This window comes from Amblyomma maculatum, chromosome 3 (genome assembly GCF_055883805.1).
Source record: "Amblyomma maculatum isolate TAMU_Amacu chromosome 3, ASM5588380v1, whole genome shotgun sequence".
Taxonomy (NCBI): domain Eukaryota; kingdom Metazoa; phylum Arthropoda; class Arachnida; order Ixodida; family Ixodidae; genus Amblyomma; species Amblyomma maculatum.
Window position 1 is genome coordinate 75,720,545 of NC_139346.1, and position 18,837 is coordinate 75,739,381.

Genomic DNA, 18,837 nt, shown 5'->3' on the forward strand with positions numbered 1-18,837 from the left:
GGCCCGCGATCGACGCATCGTCCTCTGCACCTGTACGGCCGCCGCTACCGAGCAACACAGCCTTCGACGCCTCAGCAAACAAGAAAGACGTGAGAATTTCATTCGCCACGGACTGTTGTTCAATCGAACATTATTTTCGCTTTGTTAACTTTTGACCTGACTTAGTAGTATTTTACGCTGTGTCCTTATGTAACTTTTGCTCATACTTATAATATCTGAAATACCTGCTTTATTATCTTTATAGTCTTCATATTTTTATCACAGTGTTTTGTTCATTGTCGGGTTATTTTATTTTTTTTTCTCTTATCATTTATTTCTTCGTCTTTATCAATATCTTGTCGTGGCGTTGTATTCTCTTTCATTGTACTCTATTATTATCAGTGTAATTTTGGTCTGCTATTTATAAACCTTCAATTGTTTGTAAAAGAAGTGACCTATTTGTACTTATTCCTCAATCACACACCGACACACGTGCTTCACGGGTTGACCGGCCTAACTCTTAAATGTGTTCACAACCCTCATAGAGGAACGACGAGTAATCGTAAAGGGGATCCCGCACCTCTTTTGACCGTAAAGGCGGGGGTTTGTGACATGTTCATTTGAAATATTTAGTCGAAGTTACGCCTTATTAATATGACTGCTGAAATTATGACCTTCGCTACTTTTTCGGCTACATGGAATAGCACGGCAGAAATATTATCCTTGACGTGAAGGGGCTTAACGTGATCCATATATAAGTTATTCAAACGGACCCACAGCGATTGGACGAACGTGCTTGCCTCTGGAAATATGTGCCCTAATGGCTGGGACATTACTTATCCTTATAAAGTTAGTTACCTCTTATATTTCCCAATTATTGATTTGTGAGCATTACGCTAAACCCATGTAAGCCTTACTCCGACGCTTGACGCAGTGCATTCATTAAAGTGCGATATCAGTGTCTGCTTTGCATAGTCAGCCCTGAACTATATTTCGGAATATGTACCAAAAAAATAAACACTGTCAACTCGGGGTTTTTATGCCCAGTACGAGCTCATTTTGCTGAATGTTATTTAACTCTTAAGTCCTTCCATTTTAAAAAGCTCACAATTAGTCTTCACTTTCTCAACGATGATAATCTTCACGTTATCTAAGCTCACTTAATGTGATATACAGGTGTGAAAAGTAACGCAGTACGTTTAAAGATCTAGGTTACCTAGTAAATTCCAAGGCTGGTGAAGATCTGAAGAGTTTATTGGGGAAGCAGTTCAAGACACCATACTGAAAACCAGAATTCGCTGTGCAGAGCGCCTGGTAGAATCTTTAAGTTTTTTTTTCTTTTTTGGTTTCCCAAGATACTGCTGCCATATCGACAATGTCGGGTGCGTTGAACAAAAGTAAATTTTATGTTTGCCGTCGTAGTCGTCAGAGTCTGCCAACTTGTACAAGCACAGAAAATTGAGGTGTTATTATTTGAGCCCTTTTACACTGCTACTGCTTTTCAAAGCGTGCTGCATGGAGTAGCACATTCAGCGTCTATAAGTGATGATATTATAGTTCGCGCAAAGAAAAACTCGTTTAATACCTCAAATATTTATTACTTTTACTAGCACCTATTCGCACCAATATTCCCAAAGTCCTATTTCGTACCATCGCCTACATAATTTTCGCTTTAAAGTGTCTGTCCACTGACCTTTCGTGCACTGTTTTCCTTTTTACCAAGTTTTCGCACTATTTCAAATTCTCTACATCCTATCTCTACTTTTCCTCCCCAGTGCAGCTCACAGCCTGTTGCGCGGCTCCCTTGCTTTCTACGCACGTTTACTTCTCCGCCGAGACTGCACTTTCCCCTACCTTTTCCGCTCGCACTGGGTGAGAGAGGGAAAGACAGGCGACAGTGCTGAGAAAGGGTATTCCTGGTCAAGCGCGCAAGCGTCGCACGCGTTTCCCTCGCAGTTTGCGTCGATGGAGTTTGCGCGCCACAGTTCGAGGCACCACCCCCTCTCTCGACTGCCTTCCAGCGAGTGTTTTCCCGGTTCTCCTCCGCCACCTGACCTCCCACCACTTCCCCAACTCCCGCGCACCGGAGGCCTCAACCCGCCTTCCGCGGCGCCCGCTCTCTAATGATTGGCCGCCCAAGTCTCGGTCACGTGGTGCGTTGCGCGCGCTCCATAAAAGCGCGTCGTTCCGCGTGCGCCGAACTCAGACCTCTCGCGCGGCCAGCCGTTGTCCACTGTTGCTTCCATCATTGCCTCACAAAACGTGCGCGAACTGCGGGCGTACAGCCTCACGTGACAATAGCCAGTACAGGCCTAGCATCTAAAAAGGTAATCTTCGATAAACGACAGATAAGCGGCAGAGTCGAGGCCTCTTCCAAAACCTTATCGGTCTTGAGTCAAGTACTTTCGCAGTTTGGTTGAATTAAGGTATTTGACCGCTGTGACCTAACGCAGCGAATTTTTCGCGTAAAATATACAATAAAGGTTGGTAGGAGAGCTTCACAGCAAGGTCGGCCACACGTGAGCCAACATTTCAGCTGCACCGACAATGACGTCCCTCTTCACCGTGCTTCTGCTGGTCACCGCCTGCTTGTGCTCCGCCCTCATCGTAAGTGGACCCGTTCCTTCGTTGCTTGCATGCATCCCCTCTTTAGATTTACAACAAAAAATAGGCTACCGAAAATTTCAAGAAATCGCAAGTGCTCCAAGGGGCATTTACTAATTAAGAAATTTCATATATAACAATTTATTTTATGTTTCTTAGCACGGTCGTAACAATTCTCTCTAAACCTTAGTGCAGATGAGGCGCACAACGTTAGAAACAAAGGCCTGCTGGAATGATATAAGCACCAAAATAACAGGCGTCTGTCTGGTGAACCGGCGCGAAAACATAAATTTTCTGTATCTGCTTGGAGACTCGGTAGCAGGTAGCATTTTTCTGCTAACACGTTATGACGACGCATAAACATGCTTTGCACGTTCGGTCGCTTGCTACAAGGTGCTGCACGATCAGGAATAGACCCAGTGCCACAGGCGGCTTAAGATTTCTGACAAGCATATAAATCTCTTTTATGAATAAAAATTCTCCTCAACCTGTCGCGCCATTTTCTCCGCAGTTTTCAGAAACATGCAATAAATTCTAAATTTCTGCATTTGGTTGCTGTTTTTGAATGCGTATTACGTGATCAAAGATATTTTTCTTTTAAGCATAAATGTCTGTTTTAGACGTTGCATACCATCATTGCTTTCTTCGCCTGAGTAATGGCACAAGTCGCAAAGAGAAAGTCAGAGAGGAAGAAAGAAGCCTTTCTTTAGTGCGTCGAAACAAAGATGACATTTTACCTTCCCATGGGTATCGACTTTAATGGTACATTAAATATTATTTACTCTTTATTAACACCACTTCTTCCTTTCGGCTAGGATATCTTCCGTGAATGTTTTCTACACTTATTAAACCAGACTGTTTGGCTCCTAAACACAGACGACACAATAGCTGCGTATCTCTTGCTTAATCCTCCATTAAACGTCCGAAAAGGGAAACAATGCACTACTCCTGACATCTCATTCACTTTTCTTTGAACTTCCAATTGCGTTGCTAAAGACATTCGCCAAGCTAAGACAGTTTGTACTTGTCATCTTTTTGAACACAATGATTCATAGCAAATCAAGAGACAAATTAGTAATATTAGCCGCGTTCTGGTTGAAACGCGGCACCGTAACAAAGTTTCATCCGTCGTTTTTGTGAGCAGGAAACCAAGCGGCAATGTTCGTAAGGTAGCAAGCGACATTAATAATAGCTCTGGAGCAACTTTCACGAAAGCAATTGTGAATTTCAGTGACGCCGCTGTGGAGTTCTTCGGATTCATTTCAACCCTTTCTAGTTTTTTCGCGTGTAATAGAACCCTTGCACTTCGTCTCAATTCAAACGTGACGTCATGACTGGATTCCAGCTTGCTCCCTGTGGCCCAGCAGACGAGCGCCTTAACTGATGATACCCGCGGCTGACAAGGTTTCCTACATTTTGAAATAAGTTAACTGCGAATACGGTCCTATCAGGTCAGTAACAATACAATACCCTTTACTACGATCATCCTCTATTTATATCATTCTGAAAATTGCTGAGATTAATATTCAGCATTCTACTCTTGGTCAGACAGAAGCGTGGGAATGCGAAGAAAACCGCGAAGTAAAGTTTAGAAACTAACAATTGCAAGGAGCTCTCCTAAAAGGCACAGTGAAAAAAAAAACTTTTTGAAAACTGCAATTCAAATAAATGTGCAGTATAAACTAAAAAAGGCCATATGGGGATCCGTTACGATATTAAAAGGTTTAGTCCGGATCTTCATGACTCGTAATCTGCAAGAAACGCTGGGGAATATGCGACGTAATTAAAGACATAAGTAAAACTACCAGTCTGTCTGACACTTTGTGCATGGAGAATTGGTATAGATTATTTCTTTCCATTGCGCTACACTTATTCTTAATGTAGAGTATGTTTCTGGAACGCCCATCAGTTTTCTCTCTCTTTCATAAGAGGCAGAGTATGACTTGAAACGTCGGTGAAGCGCACGTAAGAAGGCTTACCTCTTTGTATCCTAGCGCAAGCATATATTGCGATCAACTATTTAAAGTAAATTATTATACGAGAGAGGTGAACCTTTAAAATAAGACATCTGCACACATATAGTCTTGAACACAAACCGTGACATGGCAGCGATATTTTATGCCCTAACTCTGCTTCACTTTTCGTTCTAGTACGTCTAACCATACGCGAGGTCACTGGAATAAAAAGCTTTAAGAGCAAGCGCTTTATTTCAAGAAACGTTTACTGTGCTATACAGCAATAGACTGCAAGTACAGTTGCCCAAATCTTTAACTAGGCTGCGCGACGGCTGCCTTTGCTGTGCTCCTCCATCTTAGGGTGAACGACATTTGTGGAAAGGCCAAGATTAGGCAAGTGCTTAGTGCACCGTTGCTTAAACTTGACTCTCCCGCATATTAACTCCTTTGTAGCGCACAGCAGCACAAAAAAGAATGCGGCCGTCGGTGCCGTTCTCATTGGGTGTGTGTGTGTACAACGCAAGAAACCTACGAAGTGCTCCATCTCAGTTGAGCTGCTTAAAAGTAGTTCACGGATATTAGGCGTCAATGAATAGCGCTGCAACGAACCATTAAACTGTAAGCTTTATAAACTCCAAGGCTTCTCAAGTATTTTGGCAGCAAATTTGCTTAAGAGAAGCTGCATGTCGGCAAAGAGTGTCAACGGCAGACAAAATCCAAGCTTATGTACTTCTCTTTTGACACATTATTTTATTGCTGTAGAAAAGTGCTCCTTCCAGAGGCCACGCTCAAGTTTCACAAATTTCCTCGCGCTCACAACAAGTTTTCAATTTGTTCCCACCTAATCGATGCCAGCTCGATGCCATCGTATTCGCTGCTGATCACGGCTCGAATTTTGGCGATATCCTTTGCAGTGCAAGAATAACAGCGAATAGAAACAATGCGTGGTTCTAACTGAAATTACTGTAAGGAGAGGAAAATCTGCAGGCACGCTTAGATGCACATACGATTACAATACAACGCTGTGTTATCTATTCGATAGTTAACATGTTATTAGTCTATATATACGATATAAGTGTAGCCAAGAGGATATAAGAAGTAGTAGAAACAATTTTATAACATAAAACAGAGGGATCAGCCAGTGAATCTTAAGGTGTCTGGTTTGAGACGTTGCACTGGACCAATGTTATCGTGCGTGGTAATTGGTCCTTTCGGCATTTGTTGGCGTCAATAGTGGTAACAAATTATAACCCTTAACAAACTACTTAAAGAACCTGAATTCACAAGTCAGCTGCCAGAAGAAAGTCACGCTAAGTCCTGTGCCTTCATGATTGTTATTCCGCGTATTAAATAGCTGAGCTAGCAAATAAACAGCATCTAGAGACGGAACACACTGTCTGACGCAAATACTGTAGCAGCTAAACTTTTTAAACAAATTAGTGAAAACGTTTGGCCTAAAAACTGATACCCTCCCCTTCCATCTACATTTAGTATTAATGACCACGCATCTTCTTATTGTAAGTAAGCCAAGTGTTTTCGTTCACTGTTGCCAAGGTTTACTCCTTGCTGTCATTTTTAGCAATGCCAAGGCAAACCTACCCTGGCTTTGTTGTTGTTGCAATGAGTCAGCACAAGCCTAGGGTTAGGCTTCTTGCTCACATTCTTGATGAGGACAGGCTGCCTCACAATTTACCAGTAGGCTACTTAAGTATTACATTATTAGCAAATAATTATTTAGACTACAGTCCTTATTTACCAGACAAGTGTCTCGAACTCTTAATGAGAATAGGATGCACCGGAGTCGTCTAAGCAGTCATAACAACACAACAAGCATAATCGTCTCTTAAAGCACTGCCGCTGCTGAGCATTACAAAACAAGTGCTTCCAATGGCTTCCAGTTGGCTGGTATACGCGAACTGGAAGAAACCACAAGATTCTCGCGGAAGGTCGCAGAGCAAGCTACGGCTTCCTCAGGAAAGCAAGCTTGCGGTGGGACCTTGAATGCGGCTATCGGAAGTGGACACCATATAATCGCTTTAACGGGAACCTTTGTGAGTTTTTAAGCGTGACCAGTTTGCACGCCTTTTTCTATCTTTATCCCACATCCTCTCACCCTTTGTCCCTTTGCCTGATGAAAACATCTCAAAGAAAACACACAGGATCAACAAGTCCAATATTCTACCTTTCATCAGATCGCAGTTGCAATAAGCACGCTTGCAGATAAAAAAAAAAAAAAGCATAGACGAAAAGCATTTCAATGAGTGGGCGTTGGTACTCGCATGTCGATAAAAACTATCCGGCATCGTCGGAGGCGTCAATAATTTGAAGCCTTGAAAAGTCATTGATCATTCCTCTGGCAGGTGGTAGTTAGCAGGCTGAACGGTCGGACGTGAATTAGTCGGCAGATCATGTGACGTCACTGACCGCATGGCATGACCAAGTTTGCTTTTATATCGACGAGTAAGATAGATATTGAACCCACCGGGAACGTTGAACTTCCAGTTAGGCTTGTTACCTCGGGCATACAGTCATGTTCGTACGGCACTTTTAAAAGCGGACTTTTAAATCATTCTCAGGTGGCATTACACAAAAGATAACAGGAGGCGCAGGATGCTGTGCCGTGATGGTGAACGGATGTTGCGATAGTACCTTTTCATTACAAATATATCAGAAGCAAACATTAAAACCTCTCCAATTTCTTTGCATTGGCTATAACATAATAATTTAAAATGTTAGAGCATAGAAACGCATATGCCGCATGAATCTTCCTATTTAAAGGAGGCACCTTTTATTTTATTGCTTGGTCAACATTGCTGCCCGCAAAAAGTTTCCCCCAGGAATGAATGCTGTGTTCTATAGACCTAATAAAGAAACTGCTGTCAGCAGCTATTCAAAGACGTTTTTGCGCGTGATATTTCGCTCTTCCCTCCTATTAGCCTTGCGCGATCAGACCAGCGAAAAAAGAAGGTAGTTTCAAGAATGTTTTCTAATTCCCATGGAATCAAAGAAAACACTCGTTTCATATACTAATGTTTATGGAACGAGTGTTTTCTTACCCGCATTCAAATGTCAATATAAAAAATCAATAATACCGCAGATGTTTGAGAATCGCTATCACGAAAGTTTAAACTATGGACATTTTGTGCATTTGGTACAGTTAGCCCGACGCTTGTGAAAAACGAGCCTGACATCCGCAAACGAACACGACTTATCAGGGCTAGTATAGCCTTGTATCGAACAAACTTTGTATTTTTTTATCCAAACGCAGTTATATTTTAAATGACGTTTTGTTTACTGTCGATTTCGTTCCCACAATCACACACAGTCACAGCTCCCTCATATGACGCTTTTTTTTTTTTCAGTGCAAATAGCGGTTCGTAAATTTAAAAAAACACTAAATGGTTTTAGTCATCTCTAGTTGGACTGACTTTGAGGTAAGGAAAGATATATTCAGCTCATGTAGCCTAAAAAAGGCTAAAAGAAAAGTGCTTAATGCAAGTGACTTGCCCTAACGTCATAGAGGAGGAGAACGCAGAAAGCGTAACCAAGTTGAAAATAGCTCGGCAGCGCAAGACTAAAATGTTAATATAACGAAGTGCGTGCCGATTCGTTGCTTCGATTACACACTGCAAAACCATTTCGGGACGAGCGATGCTTGAAAACTGAATTAGTGGACAGTAATTACCGTTCTGGTAAAGTCAGTGGTAAACTCACAAATAAAGCGCTTAATTATGGAGGCATGTCCATAGTTGAGGTCCCCTTAATGCGTAAAAGTAAAAAATAAACATAAAGTCCGTGTCATTTCAGTACCAGACAGCCTCCCCCATCGCGAATACTGCATTTTCAAACTGGTGAGGAAAATATGCTTTTTTTTTTTTTTTGTCATGAGAGAGGAAGTTGTAAAACTAAGATTTTGCCTTCACAAGCCCCGTTCTACGAACATTTTGGAGCCTCGAGGTAGACGAGTTGATTACGACTTTTGAGGCCCCATCGTTACCAAGAATGAATGGAAGGACAGATTCGATTCCTCGACAGCTATTCAGACGTTTTTCCTTCTCGTCAACCATAGCTTCAATGCTTTTCATAGTCTGGTAGTTAATAATGACTTCAACTCACAGTCTATAAAAGTACAATTCCAGTTGCGTTTTTTTTTTTTCAGTGTATACCTTCAAGGCTGTCTAGATATATATATATTTTTTGCGCACTAGGCACATTGAAATGCACCTGGGGCTTTAAATGACAAGTGTGACAGCCCTGCCGGTACACTAATCTTCTGTGCAGAGTGCCATTCGCAGAATAGTTGCGGTTCGCGGAAAAACCTGGAGTTAAAACCGGGAAAGCGAGAGAGCGATTGACATGCTTACCTCTACTAGAGTCAGGCCATGAAGCAGCGCGTGTGGTAGAAAAACAAAAAGAAATTTGAGGAAAAAATTATGACCGCAGTTCCAGCTATAGAAAAATAATAAAGGACATCCCTGTTGAAGGCTAATTTTCCGCTGCAGTTGCATGCGTACTGTTGGAATGGTGCATCGAGCGGGCATATCGTGAAAGGTTCTTTCTATACTCACTCGTTCTGTAGATTTGTTTCTTCGGTAAAAATAAATGTATTTTCATTATCATCCAGCTTTTGGCAAAAGTGGACGTATTCCGGTCCGTTGAAGTATTTCTATCGTCACCCTGTTTCTGGGACGTCCATTTTGGATTATCGGAAAGCAATTTTGAGTGTGTGCTTATCACCTTGCTTTATAAATTGGAATGAGTGTAGTGCTATCCCTCCAGGTGACAGAACTGCCTCTCGGATAAACGGCACTCACAAAGCATCTTGGCTACAGATTCAATTCCCATCTTATGGCAACAAACAGTACACAGCGCCGACAAATAACATATCGTTCTGGAACTGCAAGAACAGCATGCTTTCCATCATGCTCGGCGCATATTGAGGGCAAATTAGCCCGCTAGTCGAACAAAAATGAACTCCCGTAATTTAATACTTAGAGAAAAAGCGCCAAAGGGTCATTATCGAAATAAAAAAAATTCATTGGCTTTGACGAATGTATGCAGATACTGAATAAAAAATAAGGAAACGCTTTTGAAAACGCTCACGCATGGCCTATCTCTTTGAAGCTAAACGGAAATTACACATAACAGATGATATCCAGAGGAAGAAAAACTTTTCAGTCATAATAAAGTAAATTTGCAAAAATAAAAAGGGACATTGGGAAGAAACACACACACACACAGAGGAACCTTCGAAGCCTCGGTGTGAAAGGCAAATGGTAAAACCGCAACCGCTCTGATCACCAATCGCCTTCGTACTGACGCTATGTGGAGGCAGAAACTCGGCGTCGACATGTCACACTACATCCACCTAAACTCTACTTCGGTGCAATGTAGCGAAAAGGCCTTCGCAGTCCAAGCTGCAGTGTGCTCACTTCTACCATGGTTCCTGCATTTTGTGATTACATCATACGATTCAAACGGGTAAACTTTTTCTTTTTGCACAGTTCTGCATACGAGTAGCCTGTTTCTTAGCAGTCGACGTCAGTGCAGCCTTTGTAAAAGGTAGTTATCGTTGTTTTGATCAACGCATTTCCAACATTTTGGTTTTGTTGAAGAAAGGTAATAAAACACTGCTTTACACTTTGTAATAACTATTGTATGAAATGTTTTATTTATTTTTGCGAATACTTTGGCGACGTCTCAGCAACGCACCAGTAGCCGAGGCAGTTGTGGCTACATTTCTCGTCCTTCGTTTTCCGCAAATTAAACTCTATTCATTGCTTTGAGTACTGCATAAAGCAGCGTACGAGATGTTAATAAAATTAGGCCTGTCGCTGTAATAATGGTTTCCGCGAAGATTATTCCTACTCTGAATAATGGAGTCAGCTATTCGAACTAGTGAATTAGTAGTTATATTGTGCCCTGTAATCCCATGGTGAATAGGGCGTTTTACAGTATACTCTAATAGCCACTGCCAGTTTTCCCCCCAGTATATTGCACTACGTATTCTCGAAATAAAGGAGACCGCTAGGATGAACCAATTTTCAGATATTCCGCCATTTATTACGTTGACTGATCAATACCACATTTTTCTCATTCCTACTTATTGTGGCATCAGACTTATTCTTTCTTTAAAGTTTAATGTCTTCACAAATAACTTTCCGATCGAAGCTAATGGTCTCGTTCTCAATTTTTGTTCATTTTCACTTTTGATTTAGTCTATGCGGTTACTGCGCCAGTCGTGAATTTTTTTTTTCGTGTGTATTTTTCTTATTGCAAGTTTCTTTCGACTTCACCATCGCGGTAGGGTCGTCGAGTAGTGCGATATTAAAATTGCCTCTGCGATCCCATCTCTCTATATATGCGTTGTTACCCTTGACGACCTTCCATCATTCTTCTACTCTAAACGAGCAAAGCACGAACGAGAGAGTACGTACACAGAAGCAAAAATCACTGCATCGTATTATTCTGTCTCGAGTGGCCTAGGGGGCCTGCAGAGATATTTTGCGGTACTGCGATTGGATAGGGCCTGCGTGATCACCCTCGGGCGTGCTCGATTATGATGCAATCTGGCTTGTTTTCTCTACTATCTTTGTTTTAACCCTTTCTTCCCTTCCTCGTTTCCTCATCCACTTTCGCAACGTGGCAACATGAGCATGAGGTTTGTCCGAGCTTTCCTTTATTTTTTCAGCGTCTTAAATTGTCTTGACATTTTCATTGTGTTTTTTAGCCTTCCTCAATTTCTGGTAGCAGCCCACAACAACTTTCTAGAGTAAATAACCTTAGAGTGTCAATCGGGGTTTACCTTGCCTACAAAGATTTGACAGCCTTCGAACAGCGCTCGGAGCAATAGAGGCTGCCTTTCTAGCTTTCTATAGCGCGTTCATTAATAGTCGACGACAAACGACCATTAGATGCTATGATGACATCTGCAAATGCATTTTCACATGTATATATGATGACTAGTCCAGACGAGGCGTCAGTACATGTATGTCAATTTTCAGCGTGTGCAAGCCTGCTTTTTATGTATAAACCTGCGCTTAATTGTGTCATATTTTTATATACGATCAAGCAAAGGAAAACAAGGCAGCATCATATTGCAGTAGAAAGTAATAACCAAAGTTATCTGCCTTGCTTAGTGCCTAAAGTTATTTTCTTCCTTAATGTGTCAATTCGTCCTGCCGGTTTCAAATGAGCTCCAGTGCTCTCTGCTTCAAAACGTTGCTATGAGAGCCATTTTCAGTGCAGGAATACTTCAACACGGCAGTAGCATCATCGCTTGCTTAAGAAAACAAAATGTGCTCAAAAGCATAGCAATAAAAATTAACTACGCTTACTTATTGATGGCACATAGAAGCTTACGAAATATACATAGATAGCCGTTCGCCGACATAACATTGACTAACTCCAACAGATCTCAAAACCTAGCTACGCGCCCTGAACGGTCGTGTTCGGACTTCCGGGAACAGCTTAATGTAATGGGGACAGCCGGGTGCGGCCTAATGTCTGAATAGTGCAACAAAATTTCGACCTCACATAGTTACGATCCGTTTTTCAACTCGCATTTTACAGTAAAATGTGAAGCTTTGCGCTCAATTTAATCTCCCGTTAATTTTGCTTTCATTGATCTGCATTCTATCACATATAGGACAGCCCATTTCCTCACCGCAGTCACAATGTCGACACACTCTACATGCTGTGAAGTGTGGGTTCCGGCATATACGGGAAATATAATTCAAAAGTACTCCATATTCACATTGAAGGCCTCGCCTTCAAAAAAAAAGGAGGGTCCGTGAGCCATGGTCTCGCCCGACGAGTGACAAATTTAGTCTCTTTTAAAACCATCGGTTTATTCCGGACAAACAAAAAAGTATTCAATAAAAAGAAACAACATCGGGTGCTACTGCGCAGGAAACATGCTGCTCATGCGCGCGACATTAGAACACCAAGATAAAGCAGAAAGAGGATCAGGGCTTTACCGCGGCGAGACAAAACACACTGTGGAACGAATAGGGCGAGCAATAGGGCCAGAGCGCTAACGGCGCCACAAGAAACATTGATCCTCGCGTGGCAGCAACTCACGCAAATACGCCTAAGCCATTCCTCCGGGCAGTGCTTCCGTCTTCTCGCAGACCTTCGTACCGTCGTCCGTGCACATTCCGCTGGCCTTTGACGTACGCTGGCCGCCCCACGCTGGTCTCCCGCCGGGCAAAAAGCCACAATCCTTGCTTTCGACGCGTTTATCTACCTTCCTTTCCCCGCCGTTAACATTCCGCCCCCACGACTGCCAGCTCGATCATGCGCACTAGCACTGCCCGCGCAAACACCAATGCAAACGGAAAAAAGCGCGCGCAGTTTTAAGCAATAAAAAGGGCAGCTGGGCCCTATAACTGCTCCTGCTTATTTAACAAGAAAGTTGGCATGTCAGAAATGCACCAAAGAAACAAAACAAGAATAAAAATAACATGGTGCCTACCTCTGACAAAGATTTATTTTCATCCCGTAACATGTATGGCACCTCGAAACTATGCTTCCGAAATGCAAACTCAAAGTCATTAAAGCATTCGCCGTGTATCCACGGCGCTTGCAGCTTCCACAAACAATAGTCCCCTGCAACAAAAAAAAAATAAAGCAGAAGTCCTCTCATTATGCGCTGCCACAACCACCGACCTAAAATGTCGTTACTTAGCTCACATGGCTTCTGCTCTAAGCTATGATCATTGATCGCTTTAACTATACCCACGTACGAAAGCTGTTGGCCTGTTCTTAACATACACATGTCAAAATGGGCAAACCCAAGCGGCATCCAAATTCGGTGCGCAGGTACAGACGACTGAGTAGGCTGAAGGCGGCCTTTTCATTTCTGTCTCCTAATCGACATATGAATCCGAAGACCTCCGGCGCTGCATGGTTATACATATGAAACCGGACGGGTTCACGGGCTTCTTTGTCAGCAAATCACGACTCGGTCTAGAGGCATACGTAGCTAGACTGACCTATGGACGTAATTGCGCGAAGTGCGTTGTGTATCGCCCTAGAAGTTAGTACTTTTGAGCGTGATGCACTGCTGTAGAAATGGTAATAACAGGCTCTCACGTAGGCTAGGAGACAGCAGAGGGTAAAATACTGCCTCGTGGCATCGTGTATTACACAACGATTATAGCCACACTGCAGTGGGTCCTGGCATATTCATCGGGCTAAGTGCTTCATTTTCTTCTAGAGTGCCGTGTACGGTTTCTATAAACTTGTAGTCTGTAATTATTCGCTATTAGAGAAACCAGTTATAAGGCAGAACGTAGCAGAAAACCCCGGGTTTTTTGCAGCCTCCTTGGGTGATTAAGCGCGCGGTAGATTCTCAGCACTTTGTTCGCCTTCGGTGAAATGTGCCTACCTTCGCCAGGACGAGACTCGAAACATTCAGCAGAGTGTAGGCGAACGATTATAGATAATCAGATATAACCGCACCCATCCCTCGACGCGGAACGAGCGCACATCCTCCGCAAAGGGCAGAATAAGAAAGTGATAATCTTTGCGACTTAATATGGATTCCTTCAGCCCGCTTTCCAAACTGTTCGCTTTTTCTGTGGATATATAACGCTGACATTAAATCACTACACATTCTGTGGTCGATCCCTTACTCTGAAGACGCTTCAATTTGCCTACATATGGCAAGAAACGAGCACAGTGAAGGGGCCCCTGGATGCGAACCTAAAAAGCGTTTGGTTCTCTTCGGCGCATCAGTCAAAGAGCGCTATTAGCATTGTACCACTGCATAGCATAACTTGTTTGTAAAGTTTCTCGCGTAAAAATTACAGAGAGCGCGAAAGGCTATTTACATACTGAGAACGTTAAATTTAGCTGGAAATGCATTAAGGTACGGATGAAGAGATAGAATAATGTGAATTGAGAGGTCGGTGATGAGGATCAGGAGGTTATCAATGTGATTTAGGAGTTAGGTTAAGAAGATTAACGGCGCTTTATGATCGATTTGTCATCGTCACGTCTATATGCTGCAGAGACATCTAGACTGTATCGATAACATCACACCAATTTTTCGAGGCCAATTTTTCTGGACACCGCCATTGGCGGCTTCTGTTAGTATTGAAGCAAATAACGGCTCTTGCCTTAAATCTATAGCTCGTGAAGTCCACAGGTGTATACGGTTCAAATTTTGTTTTTCTGCCCGCACCGAAGTCGAGCATGTGATCACCCCGTTTCGGACTTCCATCTGGCATGTGATGCAACGTGTTGAGGCACTAAAATTCGCAGTGCCTTTATGTGATTAAATCACATAGTTTGCAAAACGTTTGTGTTCTCCGTTAATATTCTGTCATCAGTCTTGATTAGGGTAAGTGTAACTTGCTTTATCGCGAAGTTCTCATTAGTGATCTCTTGAAATATCTCAATGAGTGAACACAGACAGTGTTACTGTCCACGGCTTACATATGCGGACAGTATATTGAGGGACTTTAATACAAAACGCTGCAAGCAAGCGCTGAGAAAATTTCTTCCCAGCAAGCAACAGAAGCGGAAGGAGATGTGGACGGCAGGGTATCGGCGGTCCCATACTACAGTTCCGATGCGTGCCTTATCGCTAGCACTGTCGAAGTCGTGCTACTCTCATGAGTGTTCTTCAAGAGCACTTTAATTCTTCATTCCGGAAGTTATCGGTGGTACACGTCGTGCCAAAAGCGTTGACCTTTTGCAGCCTGCCCCGCTTTCCGCTTCGCGAAGAACGCCACCAGATTCGAAGCATATACTGACATGTCCACCACGAATCGGAATTAGCTTTTCGGCAACTTTACTGACATTTGTGATTCGTCGTGAACCGCGCGTTACCGCCGGCTGGTGTGCTAGGTGGGACGTGCGCAGCGATAATATTGTAATTCCGAAGCGACATTTGTAGCGCACATGTCAAATAGCCCTTTTCCCTCTCCTCTAAACAAGTGCTACCTAAAAACGCTGTTCTTTGTCATTTGAATACTTTACATTGGATCAGTTTTAGTGAATCACAGAGAAAGTTACCGAGAACAGATTTTCTTCTAGTCGTCAAATCAAGTCATGCTGTCCAGATCTAGCAATGTGTGACACTGCGACCTGCAACGCTAACCGTTGTTTACTGCTGTTAACCTCAGTGTAAGTGAGCATGAGGTAGTATGCCTCGTAAACTAAGCTTGCTTCCTTCAACTACGATCGGCATCAACGCGTTAAATAAGACTGAACCTCTACGCAGTTAAAGTGGTGTCGTGTTTTGCGCTAATTTGCAAAGTTTTTTTATGCGCGTAATATCTATACAGGATACCACTTGTGGTATCTGTTCCAGAAAGATCACATTGATTGGCGGCCATGTCAGCTCTTGCACTGATGTTAACCCCCAATTCAACTGCGCAAGCCAATGGTGCTCGCGTTGCAGGTGTGATTGTAAGAAAAAAAGGCACGTGCTGTCTGTTACCTCCAATCTGGCCAGTATCGTTGCAATGTGAAGGCCGAATTCTCCCTCGGCGAAGACAGTGCACCAACTGCTCTCAGAGGTCCTTGTTCATGGTGCCTCCTTGTAAAGCAACAGACAATTGCTGCGATCTTCACGTGTATCTTAATCACCATCAGCGCCGAGTTCCCTTTGCTGTTTACCCGGTGGCACTACGCGAGGATATAGTATGCATTTTTTCACAGGCTCTGAAAAAGGATCACAAAGCATAGAAACTCATTCGCAATTGTAAAATGGTCCGATTTGGCTAGATACTCAAGTCGAGCACTCGTCGCTTTGGAATCAACGAGTCGTCTCTAACAACGAGGCTGAGCAACCTCCGCGCAGTAGGGGAGTGTTCTGAACCAACTGATAATCTTTTTTCCAACTCGAAGAGTGTGTGCCATGTTCGTCCTAAGCGTTGCTTCAAGTTTTCTTTGCAAACTATCCTTCAAATTGCAGGAGTTCATCCCCTTTGTCCAAATCAGGAGCACGTCTTCGATTGGCAGAGGCGCCTGCGTAGGACAATACGCCCTTCTTGGAGAGAATAAAAGCGAACCGATAGATAAATGAGTAACGAAAGGAAAAAAAAACGTAGGGCGGTCCGCGGTGCCAGTGGAGAGAAAGAGATCATGAGCGATTTTAATCTCAACAAAACTGAGCAAAGTAGGTTTTCGCGTTACTTTCTTTTTTTTTTTCTCATCGCCTTCTACCTACCTTTCTAGCGTGTTTGTTGCACAAGGCCTTGAGAACGAATGTGGGCATCGTTTTCTGGCGCAGTGTTCCACTTCATTCGTCTCATTCCTTCCTCACGAGTCCCCAAGGCCCAGTTATCAGAAGGACAGCTTTTTTTTGTTCCTTGTAGGTCACGTAAGTGTGTTCGTATAAAAAAAAAAAGAGAAAACGATCGAGTCTCCGAAGAAAACGGTGTAGCGATTATTTCGACCACCTTCTAGCTCTCAATCGCTAACCTCAGCTGAAAACTCATCATTTCAGCATTTTCCTTTTTTTTAATTTTGTATCTCCTACTTTTTTTCTTTCTTTTGTGCATTCACAAAACAGGCTGAAATAAAAAAAAACTGAAACACGGAAGGCGAAAACAATATAACAAAGCATCCGCACATGACAACCACCGGATGTTAAGAATGAAAATATCGCCAAATGTTTCTGCCAGCTACCCTCACCTCTCTTCATGGGGAAGAGTTGGGGGAATCTTGACGTCATTATTTCTTGTGTCGCAAATAATGGCTTCCTGCTTACACTATTCTATACTTGGAACAGAAAGCACAACACAGTGCATGTAGCTTCCGACCGGAGTGTATTACTACTACTTTCGAAATAACTTCCTCACAATGGTCAAGTCTTACGACAGAGGCACGCGTCGTATAGGAACATAATGAGGAACTAATACAGTTACGTCAGTGATCCCGTTGCAATATATATTCTTCAATACCATTATTTCGGTCGTACAGCACAGTGGTATACAACTCTTGGTAAAAAGCAGATATATATCAAATTGATAGTGCTAGTAAGGTAGGTAACCATTGAATAGTCATAAAACACTGAGAACAATGATACGGAAAAGAAATAGAAGCGAGGAAGCCCTTCACTTCGACTTCGTGTTTTGGGGGCTTTGTAACTGTCGGTACGCCTGAACTATCCTATTGTCTACTTTATTTATGGAATACGCCTTTGACTAAAGTTTCTGCGCAATTATTATAAAACCTAAAGTATCAACAAAGAGAGCAGAGCAAAAACGAAGAAATATTTGTATCTTATGAAGCCATATGAAACAGTGGCCACAAATGCATTCCACGAAATCATTCTTAACACAGTGTTCCTAATATTTACCCGGCAAGCATGTGGCATGAATGCGGGCGATATAAATGGACAAACACTCAGATGTGCATGATACAATTACAACAGCAAACTTGGAAGATCAGTTCGGTGCTTGCTGTTGGGAAACAACGCCAGATATATTCAATGTAGTATAAAATCTTCAAATATAGAATCTTTCATGAATGAGGTTTCTCTTTGTCCAGTAGAAAGGTTGTGCTTGCTACTAACAACAAGAACGCGCGCTCAAACTTTCAAAGGCATATATATAAACCAGAAAGACAAACCGTACCAAGAATAATGAAAACACATTTTGTCACTCAATCGATGGAGGCAAAACGAAGAGGCGTTTATGTGCTGTGCGATTGCAGCGCACTTTAAAGATCCCCAGGTGGTCAAAATTACTCCGTAGCCCTCCACTACGGCTCCTCTTTCTCTCTTTCCACTTTCACTCCCACCTTCCTCCCTTGCCTTACGGCGCGGTTCAGGTGTCCACAGAAAAAATGTTTATTATTATTATTATTATTATTAACTCAACCGACTTCTTACTAGCAGAAACCAGCAGCGGGCAATAAAGCCTCAAACCTGACATTGCTTTCGGCAGTGATGAAAAATTGTTGCTTCATCTGCCATAAAGAAACAGACATATCCGCTAAGTAGTACAGCACCAGAGAGACACTAAGAAAATTTGACGCCCTGTGTGGCGACGAAAAGGCAACGCGATTATTTAGTCGCAGAACTTTAGCAAGAAGGGACCTCAAATGTTTGCGCTGTGTTCTATTCCGAAACCCCTGATTTCGCAAATTTAAAAGGCTTCCGTTATTAGCAGCCTTTTACTAGCCTACGCAAATAGAAGTTATTTCTTAAGGATTAAATTCCAGAAATTTAATTTGATGACATAGAAATGTACCAGAATATTCGTTTGCTCGTTAAGCTAAGGTATGGTCAGTGTAAGGCGGGATTCATGAGAGAAAAGCGGTCGTAGGAACCACACAG

General features: G+C 42.7%; 1 protein-coding gene across 1 annotated transcript in view; it reads left to right on the top strand.

The window, feature by feature from the left end:
• Positions 1-2,526: 2,526 nt before the first annotated feature.
• LOC146195007 (uncharacterized) overlaps positions 2,527-18,837 on the top strand; it is a 171,329-nt gene continuing 155,018 nt past the window's right edge. The window contains exon 1 of the mRNA XM_084596174.1: positions 2,527-2,586. Coding sequence (XP_084452300.1) covers positions 2,527-2,586 — 60 coding nt within the window. The remainder of the gene's footprint in view (positions 2,587-18,837) is intronic.